Source organism: Microtus pennsylvanicus, chromosome 5 (genome assembly GCF_037038515.1).
Source record: "Microtus pennsylvanicus isolate mMicPen1 chromosome 5, mMicPen1.hap1, whole genome shotgun sequence".
Taxonomy (NCBI): domain Eukaryota; kingdom Metazoa; phylum Chordata; class Mammalia; order Rodentia; family Cricetidae; genus Microtus; species Microtus pennsylvanicus.
The window spans coordinates 29,289,592-29,305,488 of NC_134583.1; the positions used below are offsets into that span (position 1 = coordinate 29,289,592).

The window sequence follows — 15,897 nt, forward strand, 5'->3', positions numbered from 1 at the left end:
CATCTACTGAACCACATACAAATTGGCCTAGTGTGTTGAAATTTTGATGCCCTGAAATTAAGGTTACTTCTGGACCTAACACACAGAGTAACCCACAAATACCAGTCCAAGCTCAATTTCATTTCTAGCTACTGTCATAAATCCATCTTCTGGCCTTTGATTGCAGCTATGTGATACAAAGAACAAAGCCATGTTAGAGATTGACTGGAGAGCCTTGTCATGGTGGCACTCCCAGCCCGGAACACAATTCCTGTGCCTCCATCCATCTATACTAAAGATGACCGAGTCACATTTAACCATTTCCAATGCGCTGCACAGCTCAATGTGTAGGCTTTTTTTTTTTCATTTAAAGGAGGTTACGTTTATGATTTCTGTAGCTTCCAGAAAAACTGTTGTGTTAAACCAGTCCTAGGAAGAAAGTGAAGGCCCACATTGACAAACCTAGTGACAGCTTGTTCTACTACAGCTGGCCCATCATGCTCACTTCAGTGAGAACACTCAGCGTTTTCAGATGTTTGGTCTGTTTAGATGAATGACTGTCTTCAGGAGAGCCACAGCTTTAGCATGACTGACAGAACACTCGCTAGTGGAGGGTAGCTATCTAAGTCAACCACAGGGTCACACCACATCCTCGCTGCTTACTTTACAGCATTCCAGTAACGCAGGAAGACTGGATGAGCTCAGAATACCTAGACTCTGAGTTTAGATCAAGTTCATGAAGTGCTGCAGGATACAAGGGACCATGAAGAATGAAAAGGCAAGTGGCCCTGGAGGCTGGCGAAGATCATGCTTTGGACTGTCGGAAACGCACAGCGCCTCTCAGAAAGTCCTCATTTACTTGACTAGATGGCTACAGTTCAAATGGTGACTACTATTCCAAAAGGTGTACCTGGTAAGCTTCCAAAACTGCCTTTAAATAAAATTCTTAAATTGTAGCAATAAACAAAACACAAGATGCAATTAAACAATACTGCAGTTTATCAAAAAACACATAAGAAATTTCAACTCTTATTGTTTGAGTTACAAAAATCAAGGTTTGGCTAAGTTATAAACATGTTTTTCTCATGTAATTATTGCATAACTCTAGTAATGCCCAGTGGCTGTTAAGATCAGAACTGGTTCTTAAAAAAACACAAAACATAAAAATACTTAGCCCCTGTATTTACCTGTAGAATATGTTCATTTACGCGTACATTCCAGGATTTGCTATATTACTTATTATTTTAAAGGTCACATCCAAAGGAGAAAGCAAACCACCTACAAACTGGCATTATTTGTTTATTTCTTGGCTTGTAACGTCCTCAATTTGTTGATGTAGCAAACAAATTTCAACTCTGCTATGCAAATGACAGAAGGAATCTGCTCAGCAATTAACTTTAGAGTTCATACAGGCAACATGCTATATGTGAAAAAATTACTAACTGAACTACAGGTATTAAATACTGAAAAAATTAACAGTTTATTATAATTTATTTTATTTAACAATCTAGGAAGTTCGCAGCCATGAGAAGTTCCAGGGCTATTTCAGGTGCAATTGGGAATTCAGGAATCTCGGTGGAGCTGTTAGTGTAGCGGACCTTGTAGGTAAAGTACATGCACACTTTTGAGAGCACGTGCGAAGGGATCTCTCTAAAATTGACCTCGTTGGTTTCATTTTCGGCAAATTGACCTGCAAAACAAAAGGGTTATGCATGTTACGAACTGCACAGTACCTCTTGTCCAGCCATCGCAGAATGTGACTGTACTTGGGTAGTGTCGTTCAGCTAGGAGCTGACACAGTACGACTGGCATTTTCACCACAACAGACACATACAGAACAGACAGAAAGAGAACTCCAGGACACACAGAGAAGCACACATGAAGACAAAGCCCATTACTCAAAGACAAGTGCAGAGAATAATCAACACTAACAATTCTTTAGTGTGAAACACTGCAGAACTGTAGGGAAATAAAGTTCTGTACCTAAGCCATGTGGTATATAGCACTTTATTAGGCAGTAAATTAACAAATCTTAAAAGACTGACTGTCATTAGCAAAAGATAATCTGATTTCTCAGTAGATACAACACTTTAAAATTTTTTAACAGTATCTGAAGGCTTGATGCATGCATGCACATGCATACAACTTCAACACTCAAGAGGCTGGCTGTTTAGCTAAATATAGGCTCAAAAAACAAACGCAAACAATTCATAGTAATGGGATGTTCTTATAAGACACTTCCTTCTGAACTAATGCTATATGAAGCGGTTTCCAGTCGTGCCTCAAAATGTCTTGCCCATATAAATGTTATTTATATATCACAGGGACAATTTTTTTTTTTTGAAAGTAGGTCTCACTACTGAGTAGCCCTGGCTGTCCTAAACTCATTCTGTAGATCAGACTGGCCTCAAACTCAGAGATCTGCCTGCCTCTGCCTCCTGAGTGATGGGATTAAAGGTCTGCACCACTCACTCACTGCCTGCAGAATTCTTTTAGATGTGCAACATTAAGTTGTACGTATATGCTAAATACAAAGAGGGCATTTCACATCCAGAAATATTTTTAAAGAATGCATTATTTTACAGTATTTGGTTTTTTGAGACAGGGTCTCTCTATGTAACACTGGCTGTCCTGGAACTCATTCTACAGATCAGGCTGGCCTCGAACTCGGAGATTCACCTGCCTCTGCCTCATGAGTGCTGGGATTAAAGGCATGCAGCATTTAAAAGTTCCAATTGCCATTAGTTAGGAGTAGGGTAGGATGAAAAACAAGTAGAACTCTGAGGTTAAAAGTAAATTTTGTTTGGCTAGTAGTTAAAATCCCTTTTCTAGAATATATGTAGGAAACACAACAGCCTTTATGACACTAGAGATGGGTTTTTTAAAGGTGAAAATCATATACACTCAACTATTTTAAAGATTACAGTTTAATAGCATAATTGTGCAAGTCTCTCTTTGTCGAGTTCCAAAACCTTCATTACACAAAGCAAATGAAGCACTCTTCTCCTCTCCACCTGTGGATGTCTTACTGTGTTATTCTGGCTGTCCTGGACAGAGATCTGCCTGCCTCTGCCTCCTGGGTGCTAAGTTAAACATGTGCGGAGGCAGGAAGATCATGTTTCCAAGAATCTTAATTTGTTTCTTTTTGTTTTCTGAAACAGGGTTTCTCTGTGTAGCCTTGGCTATCCTGGACTAGTTCTGTAGTTGAGGCTGTCTTGAACTCTCACAGATATATGCCTGCCTCTGCCTCATGAGTATTGGGATTAAAGGAGTGTGCCACTATTGACCAGTGAATAAAAAAAAAAGATATGCAAATGGCCAGCAAATACACGGATTGGTGTTCAAACTCAGCAGTTGCTAAGGAAATACTATAAAAACTATACTGAAGTAGCACTTCACAGTCAGCACAACAGCCATCAACAGGGAGGTGGCTCTTACAGAGGATCTGGATTTGGTTCCCAGCATCCACTGGGACAACCACCTGTGATTCTGGTTCTAGGGGATCTGATGCCCTCTTCTGGCTCCACAAACTATTGCATGCAATACACATAAACTCATACAGATACATACACACATATACACATAAATATGTAAGTAAAGAAACACTGGTGGCTCCTCTAAAACACAATGACCTATGACCAAATAGTCCCACAAAGCAAAAGACCCAAAAGCTGGTGCGGTAAACAAACACTTCTATATACTTGTGCCCACAACAACAGCACCATTCAGTTCAACTGTGCCGAGCAGATGAACACAATATAGCACACTCCTAGTACTAGGTGACTCTACCATATGAATGTACTTTGAAAGACATAGAAGGTCAAATACTGCATGGATTCCAGATAAGGGAAACAGAAAGCAGACTGGACAGAGACAAAGCTGAGAGGATATAGGGTTTCCTTTTGGAGATTTTGGAACTACATCTTTGTGATGGTTGTTCATACTGTAGAAGTAATAATTGCTGCTGCATTTGTATGCTTTGAACTCTAAAAGTTAGAAAATACTTACTCAAAGGAAAAACAATGCTAAACGATAATAGCCAGGAGTGGTTAGGCAGGTCTACAATCCCAGCACACGGGAAGATGAGGGTCTGAAGCCAGCTCTGCTGCATGCGCTACAGAATTAAGATTTTTTTTTAATAATTTATTTTATTTTATCTGCATTCATGTAAGGGTGCCAGATTCCCTGGATCTGTAGTTACAGACAGTTGTGAGCTGCCGTGTGAGTGTTGGGAATTGAACCTGGGACCTCTGGAAGAGCAGCCAGTGCTCTTTACTGTTGAGTCATCTCTCCAGACCCTATAGTTAAGATCTTGACTCAAATCAAAAACCGAAATGAAATGGCACAAAGCAGTTAGTGGAGGAGAGAGGAAGGTCTATCAGGGGGTGGCAACTTCTACTTTTTATCACAATAGTATATGACAAATATAAGCTACTTTTTTTGGTGGGTTTTTTTTTTTTTTCCCGAGACAAGGTTTCTCTGTAGCTTTGGAACCTGTCCTGGAACTTGCTCTGTAGACCAGGCTGGCCTCGAACGCACAGAGATCCGCCTACCTCTGCCTCCCAAGTGTTGGGATTAAAGGCGTGCACCACCATCACCCAGCTGGGAAAAACACTTATTAAACATTAAAAGGATATATAAAGGAAAAGGCGCTATTACCTACCTGGTCCACTCAACATAGCCTTTATTGTTCCTGATGTTAATGCATGTTCTCTTTTTACAATAAATTCATGGCCATCAGAAGATATTAACTTGACGTACATAGCGTCAGGGCCTTCACAGCCACCATAGGTTTTCTCTTCTCCATCTGAAATAAAGCAGTAAAATAAGTTTTAGTCATATATTAAAAATAAACAGATTGTCTGGGACTCTGCTTAGCAGTAGAACATGTTCTTTGCATATGTGACGCCCTGGGATTGACTGCTAAGCATGGAAAAAAGAGGAACAAAAAAAAAGAGAGGTGCGGAGTGTGTGTAGCTAACACTGACTCTTGTCACTGGCTTCACTAGTTTTCTGCTCAGGACAAAATAAGCAAATAACAACTAATAATAATTATAATTGAGATATATACTTTTTAAATACCAAGGTCTTTTTTCACATTTTTATGGTTATCACTGACCCATCGGTACTGGCACTATTAAAAGGCATGGCCTTGTTGGAAGAAGTGTGTCACTGTGGGGTGGAGGGGTGGCTTTGAAGTCTCAGAAGCTCAAGCCAGGCTTACTGGCTCACAGTATCTTGCTGCTGCCTGCAGACCAAATGCAGAACTCAGCAAATTCTTCTGCCTACACACTGCCATGCTTCCTGCCATGATAATGGACTGAACCTGGATTCTAACCAGCCACAATAAGATGCTTTCCTTTAGAGTTGTCACGGTCATGGTGTCTCTCCACAGCAACAGAACCTGAACTAAAACAGCATCTTAAATCTTATTCTAAAATTTAGGGAACCATATAGAGTAGAAGGACGAAGATGTTCTTTCAGCCACAAACAGCTCAGAAATTCCTAAAACGAAGATTAGCATTATATCACTACTGCTGTCAAAGATGTTTTGTCTGAATCAAAACCCATTAAAACAAGACCAATTTCAGTCCTTAAAACAAGCAGCTAGCTTTCAAATAAACAAGATAAAAGCACTTCTCTCCATTCCTAAAAAAATGGGAAACTGTTGAAGGACGTTAAAGACACAAGTTAAAATAATAAATGATACTTACTTAAATTCGAATTTTAGAAAAATAAACCTGCTATGAAGAACACTATGAAAACATCTGGGAAATGTGAATATAGTAAAAAGCCAGGGGATACAAGCCATACCTATAATATTATGAAGTATATAAACATAAAATATTGACAACCCCCCAAAAATTTTAAAACCTGTATGTGTGTAACTGTTTGAGTCTATGGATGTGCATGTGCTACAGGAGGTCTGAGGACAACCTTAGCTGGAGCCCCCATCCTTCACTTTGAGAAGGGTATTTCTGATGTTCATCACCGCATACTTCCAAAGATCCTGTCTCCACCTCCCTTCTTGCTCCAAGAAGTGGGATTACAATGTGTGCTACTGTGCCTGGCTTTTTACATGAGTCTGGAATTCAAATTCAGGTCCTGATGCTTACAAACCAAACCCTTTACCTATCAGCTACCCCTCTAGCCTGATGAAGCTTTGACACTGTAACTATTGCCATTTTTTTTACAATAACATGGGGATATAAGATCAATTTCTAAACTACATTATTTGTTTTTCTGACAGGGTTTCTCTGTAGCTTTAGAGCCTGTCCTGGAACTAGCCCTTATAAACCAGGCTGGCCCCAAACTTAGAGATATTCGTCTGTCTCTGCCTCCCGAGTGCTTGGATTAAAGGTGTGCGCCACCACCACCACCTGACTAAAATAGATTATTTGAGGCCATCCTGGTCTACAGAATTACTTTCGGGAGAGTCAGGGTTACACAGAGAAACCCTGTCTCAGAGGGAGTGGGGGGGGAGGGACACACCCTAAAGTGTTAGCATTATTTTGAACTGAAGCTAGGCAGAATGGCTCCTGCCTCTAATTCTAATACTCAAGGCTGATGCAGAGGCTAGAAAAATGCTCAGCAGTTAAGAGCAAAGCTGCTCTTTCAGAAGACCTGGGTTTGATCCCCAGCACCCATAACCATCTATCTGTAACCTCCAGTTCCAGGGAATCAGATTTTTAAAAAAGCTGACGCAGGACTGATGAAGATTGAGGCTAGCCTGGGTTACCCAGTAAAAACATCAACCCACCTACTAACAAGTTCACTTTATGTGTCTAATGTTTTTTTGCATGCTGTGTTGCCTGATTTTGATCATCAACTTGACTGGCCTGAGATATGCCTAGTGAAGCCCCCCTTTTAGGGTATCTGGGAGAGTGATGACCCCAGATGGACTGAGGAGCTCTGCTCTGATGAAGTGCTTAAGCCACTGAGCCCAGCAGACTACTGGAAGGTGGTGGTGCTGAGGAAGATGTAGGGAGCAAGAATGTACTTGGGAGCTCTACTCTGTCCTTCACTTCCGCTCTGTTCCCTGCAGCCACCAGCTGGGCAGCTCTGCCCTAGCACACACTCTATTATGAACCAAACTCCTGTTTTTTTTGCAGGTATTTATCTGGATATAGCATTAGTACACACACAACTAAACATTCTGCATATTTGTTAAAAGTCACGGGGTTTTTTGTTGTTTGTTTTTGTTTTGCTTTTTCTCTTCTTGAGACAGGCTGTCCTAGAATTTACTTTGTAGACCAAGCTGGCCAGGAACTCAGAGATCTGTCTGCCTCTGCTTCCTAAGTGCTGGGATTAAAGGCATGCGCCACCACTGCTCAGTGTAAAAGTTGTATTACTAAAGTGCTTAAAAAATACAAATTTTAGTTAACATAACACTATTTCTGTGTATTATCTTTCAGACAGAAAAATAAACTGTTCACATAAACATTAATTTCACTTTAGCCACACTCTTATTTTCATTCAGTGACTTTAAAGGCCACCCCTTGGTATACATAGTATATGGGTATGTGAAAGTATGCTCATCTGTGCAATAAGGTCCTGTGTAAGCCCAGTGCCTTTACTTCAGTTGAGAGGAAATATCAGCTCCCACTAACTGAAACACAAAATTACCTTTGTATCACTTACCCATTATGTTCTTATAAAATTCTACTTGATCCCACAGGAACTTCAGCAGTTTCCTGAAAATGTAACAAAAGCACAAAGATTAATATTGCATTGGTATTTCCCACACATCACTATTTACTGTGTTTTTAGCAGACTATCTGTCAATGGAAGGCACCACAACGCTTTGTGAACTTGACCAGTTGGAGTTTCTGAATTTCAGAAAGATTTAAAAATAGTCACTATAGGGGCTGGAGAGATAGCTCAGTGGCTAAGAGCACTGACTGCTCTTCCAGGTCCTGAGTTCATTCAATACCCAGCACCCACATGGCAATTCACAACTGTCTGTAACTCTGGTTCCAGGTGATCTGATACCTTCACACCAATGCACATAAAATAAAGTTAAATAAATGATAAAAAAAATAGTCACTATAAATTGGCTGTCAAGGCTACTAGTACAGTTCAGTGGGTGTGTGAACGTGCAAAGCTCTAGGTGTCAGATCCACAACTGGAGTAGCATGGGAGCCCATGGCATCAGCTGAATATGTATAAAAGCAGCTGATAACCAGGCACAGTAGCAGGAAGCTTTCAGAATCAAACCCAAATCAAAGCCTATGTCTGGAGACTCGGGTGTGCGGCAGAGCACGTGCATCTATCTGCCTTGTACGCCAAGGTCCTGCCTTCCATCCCAGCACAACACAAACAACGTACTGATGGTGCTGCCGCCGAAGGGGAGGCTGTGAAGGGACATGGCAAAAATAAAAAATGGGACAAGTGCTGCTCATTAAAAATACACACATAAACTATAAACACAAACAACCAAAACTCCCAAGCCAAAGGATCAAAAAGTGTGCTGAAATGTCTAAATCACTTCTTTTCCTGCCAAGAATCTGAAGAAAACTTTTGGTCCTGTTGTCATCAGAAACAAACCGGTGTTGACCCCTGGTTTCCAAAGGGTGGCCTCTGAATTCTTTGATTTGTGGTATATCTGATAGTTACAGTAAGCAGCCACCATGAGCCAGCCTCTAGCTGCTGTAACCATACTAGTGCATCAGGATGGAGGGTGGGGTTTTCTAGGCCTTGACAACAGAACGGTTTACATAGAGTCCAGCACAAGACTTAACTTCAGTCTTAATGTTTCAATCATACGTAAATAGTGGACACCGATGCTGTGTCAGCTTCTGAGATTAATATTTCATGTGCCTTCCTTCAATCCCTCAATGGAGGGGAAGAGGAAAACTATCCTGTGTATACATCAAGCAAACTTGGATGAAAGATTATGGAATAACCAATGGCATGAAGTACTTTCCATGAAAGGCTTGCGTGCTAATTACATAAATGCGCACATGTTTATTTTACTCTCCCATCTCTTCTACACACAGGGTACTAAAGTTCTGAATTTAACAATGAGAGGTTAAATATTAAACACTTGGGCCAGACAATAGGGGCACCACCTTTGATCCCAGCACTTGGGAGGCAGAGGCAGGTGCATCTCTGACTTCAAGGCCAGCCTGGTCTATATAGAGTGAGTTCCAGGACAGCCAAGGCTACACAGGGAAGCACTGTCCTGGAAAACAAACAAAAAAAATCAAACCCAACCAAACCAAAAAATCCTTAGGGATGGGGTGCAGGAAATATGGTTCAATACATGGTGGCTCACAACTGTAACTCTGGTTACGGGTATCCAACATCCTCTTCTGACCTCAACAAAACACCTGTACACATAAAGGATTTATTTTTATTGTATACAATATTGCCTGCACGTATGTCTGTGCTCTGTGTGCGTCTCTGGTGTTCTTCGAGACTATAGAGGGCACTGGATCCCTGGAGTTGATGTTAGATAGCTGAGAGCTGCCAAGTGGGTGCTGGGGATTTAACTCAAGTCCTAAGGAACAAAAGCTAGTGTTCTTAACCACTGAGCCATCTCTCTAGCTCCTAACTTTGGAAATCTTAAATTTACAAAATAAAATGATTCTTACAAAAGTACTTTTTCGATTTGTACCATTTTTAATGAGATAAAGCAGAGTAAAGATAATATAAACAATAATTTATGGGATTATTTACTAGTGATCACTGTAACTGCCTCTCAGATAAATTATTTTCTTTTTAAAAATGAAAAAAAATGTTATAAAGTCTTGAAGTACAAGAACTTCAAGTGTCAACTTTTCTATCTAGATAATTTCCATAGAACACCTGGGTTGTTTATTTAACCAGCAGCAGCTAAGCAACCATGCAAAGCCTCATTTGGTAAGGCCTTTGGGAAGCAACAATTTCTCTACAGACTAGAGTCTACAGAGTAGAGGAGCCCTACCTCCATCAACGCTATTCAAACAGTTCCTTTTAAAAAATAATTTTAGATTTATGTGTATGAGTGTTTTGCCCGTAGGCATGTATAAATATCACACATGAGGCATGTATAAATATCACACATGCATGCCTGGTACCTGAGTTCCAGATCCCCTGGGACAGGAGTTATAGATAGTTGTGAGCCACCACATAGGTGCTGGGAGTGAAACTCAGGTCCTTTGCAAAGGCAGCCAGTGTTCTTAACCACTGAGCTATCTCTCTAGCCTCAACTTCCTAATTCTTAAGTCGACATTTAAAATATGACATAAGATTAAGCGTGCAGGCCGGGCGGTGGTGGCGCACGCCTTTAATCCCAGCACTCGGGAGGCAGAGGCAGGCCAGCCTGGTCTACAAGAGCTAGTTGCAGGACAGGCTCCAAAACCACAGAGAAACCCTGTCTCGAAAAAAAAACAACAAAAAAAACAAAACAAAACAAAAAAAAGATTAAGCGTGCATATATCCAGGAACTCAAATTTGAAGAAAAATCTCAGTTTGAACAGAGACGCTGTAGATAAAACTAACTCAGTTCTTTTGATAAGTAGATGTTACACAAAACTTAGTGGGAGATTAACTGTCTCAAAGAAACTAAGTGGTGGCTACAAATCTCCAACAGAAAATGTGTCAAGTGAACAGTGTTTGGTCTGGGTGACTGGTGGAAGTCCACAAGAGTAACTGAGTGTTGCTGAAAACCAGTTTAGAAACTCACTCATCTCACAAACACCATACTAAGGAGTACTACATCAAGTACTCTTCTAGGTACTGGAGACAGAACAAGATTCTAACCTCGTGGAAAAATGGTGGCGACAAGGACAAGCCCAGCTTTGTTTTGTGGGGCAAGAGTGAAATCCTAGCTCTTGAGGTGAAGCAGAATTACTAAGAGACCAAGGTCTGTCAAGATTACACTGAGCTATTAGGTCAGTTAGAACCAGAGCAAGACTGTCCCAACCACAACTACCAAAAAGGGGTGTGGAGGTGTGGACAAACCAGAAAAGCAAAACAAAACAATGTGTAAGGTGGAAGTTCTATGGGGAAATAAAGTAGAGTAAGGTTTGCGGGGAACAAGGACGGGAAAGGTTGTATTTCAAGGTCGTGAGGAGAGGAGGCAGTAAAGCTTGGCTATCTGGGCCAAGGACCCTTTAGGGAGGGAGCATAACAAGAATAACAATTCTTAAAGAGGGAAAATAACAAGTCAGGGGGAGAAAGGGTCAGAAGAGGCCAGAGATTAGGGAAATGGGTCTTATCAAACATAATACTGATTGACAGAGAACATGAGCTGAGACATGAGTCAAGACACAGCGTTGGGGGGCTGGAGAGAGAGCTCAGCAGTTAAGAGCAGTGACTGCTCTTCCAGAACCAGAACTGATTCTAGCACCCAACACAGCAGCTTCCAAGTGTTTGTAACTACACCTAAAATACATTAAAAAGAAAAAAAAAGTAAGGAGCAGGAGAAGTGGCTCAGCAGTTCAGGGCACACACTGCTCCTGCAGAAGACCTGAGTCTGATTCTCAAAACCTCTATCATCGGTAACTCTAAACTCCAGGGGATGGGATGCGCTCTGACCTCTGCAGGGACCTGCACATGCGTGTGCACATGCACATGTGTGTGTACACACATACACACACAACAAAAACAAACAGCACTTCACTGTTCCATGCTCTGGGGTCCTTGCACTCACTCTACTGCACTGCAGGGGGGGGGAACAACCTCTCTACTACAAGGGTCAGACAGTAAAGCAGCCTGTAAAGTCTGACAACTCTCTGCAACTCTAGTCCTAAACAAGCCAGTCAGTCACACAAGATGTCAACTGTCTTTTCTTTGTCTTCACCACACCTGCATCTATATAGTACCTACTGTGTCCACTTTTTTCAAATGTTAAAAATCATCTTTTCTGTTTCTGAGACAGGGTTTCTCTGTAGCTTTGGAGCATATCCTGGAACTCTCTCTTGTAGACCACCTAGTCTCAAACTCACGGAGATATCGGCCTGCCTCTGCCTTCCGAGTGCTGGGATTAAAGGCATGTGCCACCACCAGATCAGCCTGCCTCTGCCTCTCTAGTGCTGGGATTAAAGGCGTGTGCCACCACCACGCCCGGCTCAAAATCTTTCCTGTCCCATTCAAGAACTGAGTACTATTCCTTCTCCTAATCACTCCTAATCATACTCGTTCTCACCTTCCGCCAACTACACCTCTTTGTTGCTGGGGACCTAACCCAGTACTTCACAAATGCTAGGCGCATACTCTTCCCACTAAGCAACACAACCACCACTTATTCTTATTATTGCTGTTCTGAGTCAGCTTCTCCCAGAACAGTCAAACTGGCCTGGGATTCCAGGATCTTTCTGCCTCAGCCTCCTGACTTCTCTCACCAGACAGGACCAGGCTGAGCTCCACTCACAGAAATACTTTATTTTCCTCAAGTATTTCTTAATAGCTGCACAATTTCTTTAGAACGTGAACAATATACGAAGAACTTCCACCCCTGCCTCTAGGCCACTGTCTACTCACATCGCAGTATTGCCATCTCTAACAGATTCTCTCCATTTGAAATAACACTGGGTGTGGTGGTGCACGCCTTTAATCCCAGCACTCGGGAGGCAGAGGCAGGGAGCCACGCTGGTCTACATAGCTTGAGTTCCAGGCTAGCAAGGGCTACATAGTTGAGACCCTGTCTCAAAAATAAGAAAAGAATATTATGTCTATTTTTAAAAATGGCATTATAAGGTAATAAGCCCACATTTTTTTTGTGTGTGTTTGGTGTGGAGAACCAACCCAGGATCTTTTGCATATTAGGCAAAGATGCTACATCAAGATATAGCCTGGCACTTATTAGCGAAATGTCATATTTAAAAGAAGGTGTTTATAAAGTAACTATGGTGGCAGGCGGTAGTGGCATACGCCTTTAATCCCAGCACTCCAGAGGCAGGGACAGGCGGATCTCTGTGAGTTCGAGGTCAGCCTGATCTACAGAGCAAGTGCCAAGACAGGCTCCAAAGCTACAGAGAAACTCTGTCTCGAAAAAACAAAAACAAGAAAAACAAAAAACACCCACCTAAAGTAACTAGGGGGATGAGGATACAGAGTAGTGGCCCATGCAAGAGTGCTGACTCAGTGTAGCTGAGGTCCAAGGCTAATCCTAGCACGTTGGAAAAAGAGGGGAGCAGCCATGGTGGTCCACAACTTTAATACCAACACTTTGGAAGCAAAAGTGGATCTCTGGAACGAGCCAGTTTTACAGAGAACTTCTATGACAGTCTGAAGTACCCATTGAGATTCTGTCTTCCCCGCCCCCCAAAAGTGGTAAACAGGAATTTCAAATCATTGCTAACAAATAAATATCAACGATGGGCAAACCACAGCCTTCATCACTGAATCCCTAGGGTACTTGTGAACTTCGATGTCTCAATAACACGGGTTATGTTATAATGTAAATGAGATCAGATATTTATCATCTTAGGTCACGTAACAATATAAAATTCGATTTGGGGTTTAAAAAGCAGACCTGGTAGTTTGAACGAAGTTGTAAAACTATTTCTATTGCTTTACACACTGAAACGTGCAGAGTAGAGATGCTTGTACTAAATGACACAACCCGCACGTTCACAAAACTGAAGAGATTCGAGTTCCTTAAGGAAAACTAAATGGGCATTGTATTTGGCACTAGATACTTCCTTTCAGACAAAACTGAGAAGTAGATGGATGCACAAATGTCCCCAACCCACCCTGTCAGCCAGAGATTACCCAAGTTGCCCAGAACGTAAACTTTTTGGGGGGATTCTACTACTGAAAGGGGCTAGGGCTTTCTCCTGGGACTACCGACTGATTCCAACAGTAAAACAAATCCAAGCGCACAAGAGGGAGGCAAAAAGGAAAAGCGACCCGGCTGCCATGCTCTTAACTCCACCCTCCCCGCGCTCGGCCCGGAGAAGGCCCAGCTCGCCCCCACCTACAGTCCTATCTCCACTTTCCAAAGCCCCCGGTCTGAGCTAGTTAAGGTCCCGCCAAACTCCCCTCCCCTCCCCCCAAACCCGGAGCTGGGGAGGCCGGGGCGGCTCAGGGCTTCCGTCCCTTCCCCGCCCAGACGGGAAGGGGTGAGCAGAGGGGTGGCCAATGCGCTCAGGCGCAGCTGCCCTAGCTCTCCGAGCGAAAACAGAGCCCCGTTCCCACCCCAGCCCGACACTCACTGGCCAGTCCTGCAGCCGCCGCAGCCGTGTCCCCGCGTACCGCCACAGCCCCTATTCAGGGCCGCCCCCCCCACCCCAGCTGCCTACCCCCGTGAGTTCCGGGGCACGGGAAGGAATTACTTCCGTCGCGTCACAGCCGCTTTCTGCAACGCGCGGGAGATAGGTACCTGGCGAGGCGGAGACGCGGTCAACTCACAGATCTGTCTGGAGGAAGTACGTTGTCGTTCTCGCCCTTTCTTCAGTAATGCAGCCCAATTTAAGGGCTAGCGTTAGCAAACCTCAACCAATGAGATTCCAGGGCTTCTGGATTCCCAGAATGCAGCGCCCTCCTGATCCAATTTCTGCCCTGAAGCGCTGAAACGGTGGGGGCAGCGATGCATTCTGGGATATGTAGTTTCTTACTAAATTACTGTTAGGGTTTAATCCGACGTGACGTTGCATCTTGGGACTTGTAGTTTTCCGTGTAGAGTGTTGAAATTTTGGTGGCTTTAAAGCTCGGCCCTTCCTCGCGTTTCTGTTTAGCCAGGAGGTGGGAGATTACAAAGGAACCCTAAGATGTGAAAGTGCAGTATGTATGCTAAAGAAGATTATATTCTTGAGAGGCGGCATCTGGCCTCTCTGATAAATAATACATATCGACGAGCATCTCAACAAGCTCGCGCAATGTGTTTGTCTCATTTCCTCTCTTCCCGGTATAGATCAGTGTTTACTGAAAATATGCCACGCCCACCCTCCCTGCTCTACTTTTCCTTAAAGTACAGCTGCCTACCACCATTGCTTTAGTCAGAGCCCCCAGACGCCTACCTCATTTCCGCACGCCCACAACCACGGCATTTCATTGGCTTTTCCGTGGTTACCCAGGAACCTTTCCTAGAAAGCTGGAAAAACAGCTCAGTTAGGTTTCTTCTCTGCTGTTTCATGAAATGGGCTTGAAGATATAGATTCAAGATACTTAGTTACTCAACTAGTGGGAGTTGTGTAAATGTCCACTAAAGGAAATATATGTGCGATTTGGAGTTTCTGGAACTAATGACGTTTTCCAAAACGGCTTTGTTTTTGACGTTTTTAGCCAGGGTCTCTCAATGTAACTCTGACCAGTGTGGAACTGTGTAGCCCAGATTAGCCTCGTGTTGGGGTCAACCCTATCTCCCCTCTGCCACCATACGCAGTATTTTCCTATTTAATCCCAGGCTATCCTCCAACTCCAGTTTGCGATTCTGCTGAAATTACTGGTGTTGACGCTGCGCAGGACTCTAAAAGAGTCGTTTTCTGTTTTTAAGTTGATCAGCAGATAGGCATACTTTTAGAGAGTTGAAGTAAAAACAAAAATGTAGCACATGGCCCTGGATTAATTTTCAAAGGCTTTGGGAAAATAATAAGAATGTTATGGTAAACCGGGCAGTGGTGGCGCACGCCTTTAATCCCAACACTCGGGAGGCAGAAGCAGGCCCAGGACAGGCACCAAAAACTACAGAGAAACCCTGTCTTGAAGATTAAAAAAAGAAAAAAAAAAGAACGTTATGGTTGTATCCATAGCTCAAAATGGTCTCATGGGAAGAGAGGCATTGGGTAGCAGAAGATAAAACTAAGGTGAAAATCTGAATAAAACTAGTAGGACCTGAATTAATCCTCCTTTAAGGGCCCAAGATCAATTGATTATGTATCCTGACTTTGGATCATCCTTTAGCTTAGGGTCTAAAGAGGCAAGCATAGATTGGGTGAACTTCACTGGCTCATCCTGCAATATGCTGAAAAATAACGGGATTCCCTCTTT

General features: G+C 42.8%; 1 protein-coding gene across 2 annotated transcripts; it reads right to left on the reverse strand.

Annotated features, from left to right (window-relative positions):
• Nucleotides 1-955: 955 nt before the first annotated feature.
• On the reverse strand, nt 956-14,487 carry Eloc (elongin C). 2 transcript variants are annotated; one of them, XM_075971437.1, is made up of 4 exons: nt 14,291-14,487; nt 7,621-7,673; nt 4,643-4,786; nt 956-1,669 (listed from the first exon to the last, which is right to left on the reverse strand). In XM_075971437.1, exons 2-4 carry the CDS (start codon nt 7,622-7,624, stop codon nt 1,479-1,481), a joined length of 339 nt encoding a protein of 112 aa, XP_075827552.1. In that variant the 5' UTR covers nt 7,625-7,673; nt 14,291-14,487; the 3' UTR covers nt 956-1,478. The 2 variants fall into 2 exon arrangements, with proteins under 2 accessions (XP_075827552.1, XP_075827551.1); XM_075971436.1 differs by lacking the exon at nt 14,291-14,487 and adding an exon at nt 14,124-14,243.
• Between the last annotated feature and the right edge of the window lie 1,410 nt (nt 14,488-15,897).

Bases quoted from the DNA above. Each gene is read 5' to 3' on its own strand.
- Eloc (XM_075971437.1), bottom strand. The intron at 1,670-4,642 runs GTAGGTAATAGC...TTTGTTTTGCAG, and splicing joins GGCTATGTTGAGTGGACCAG to GTCAATTTGCCGAAAATGAA.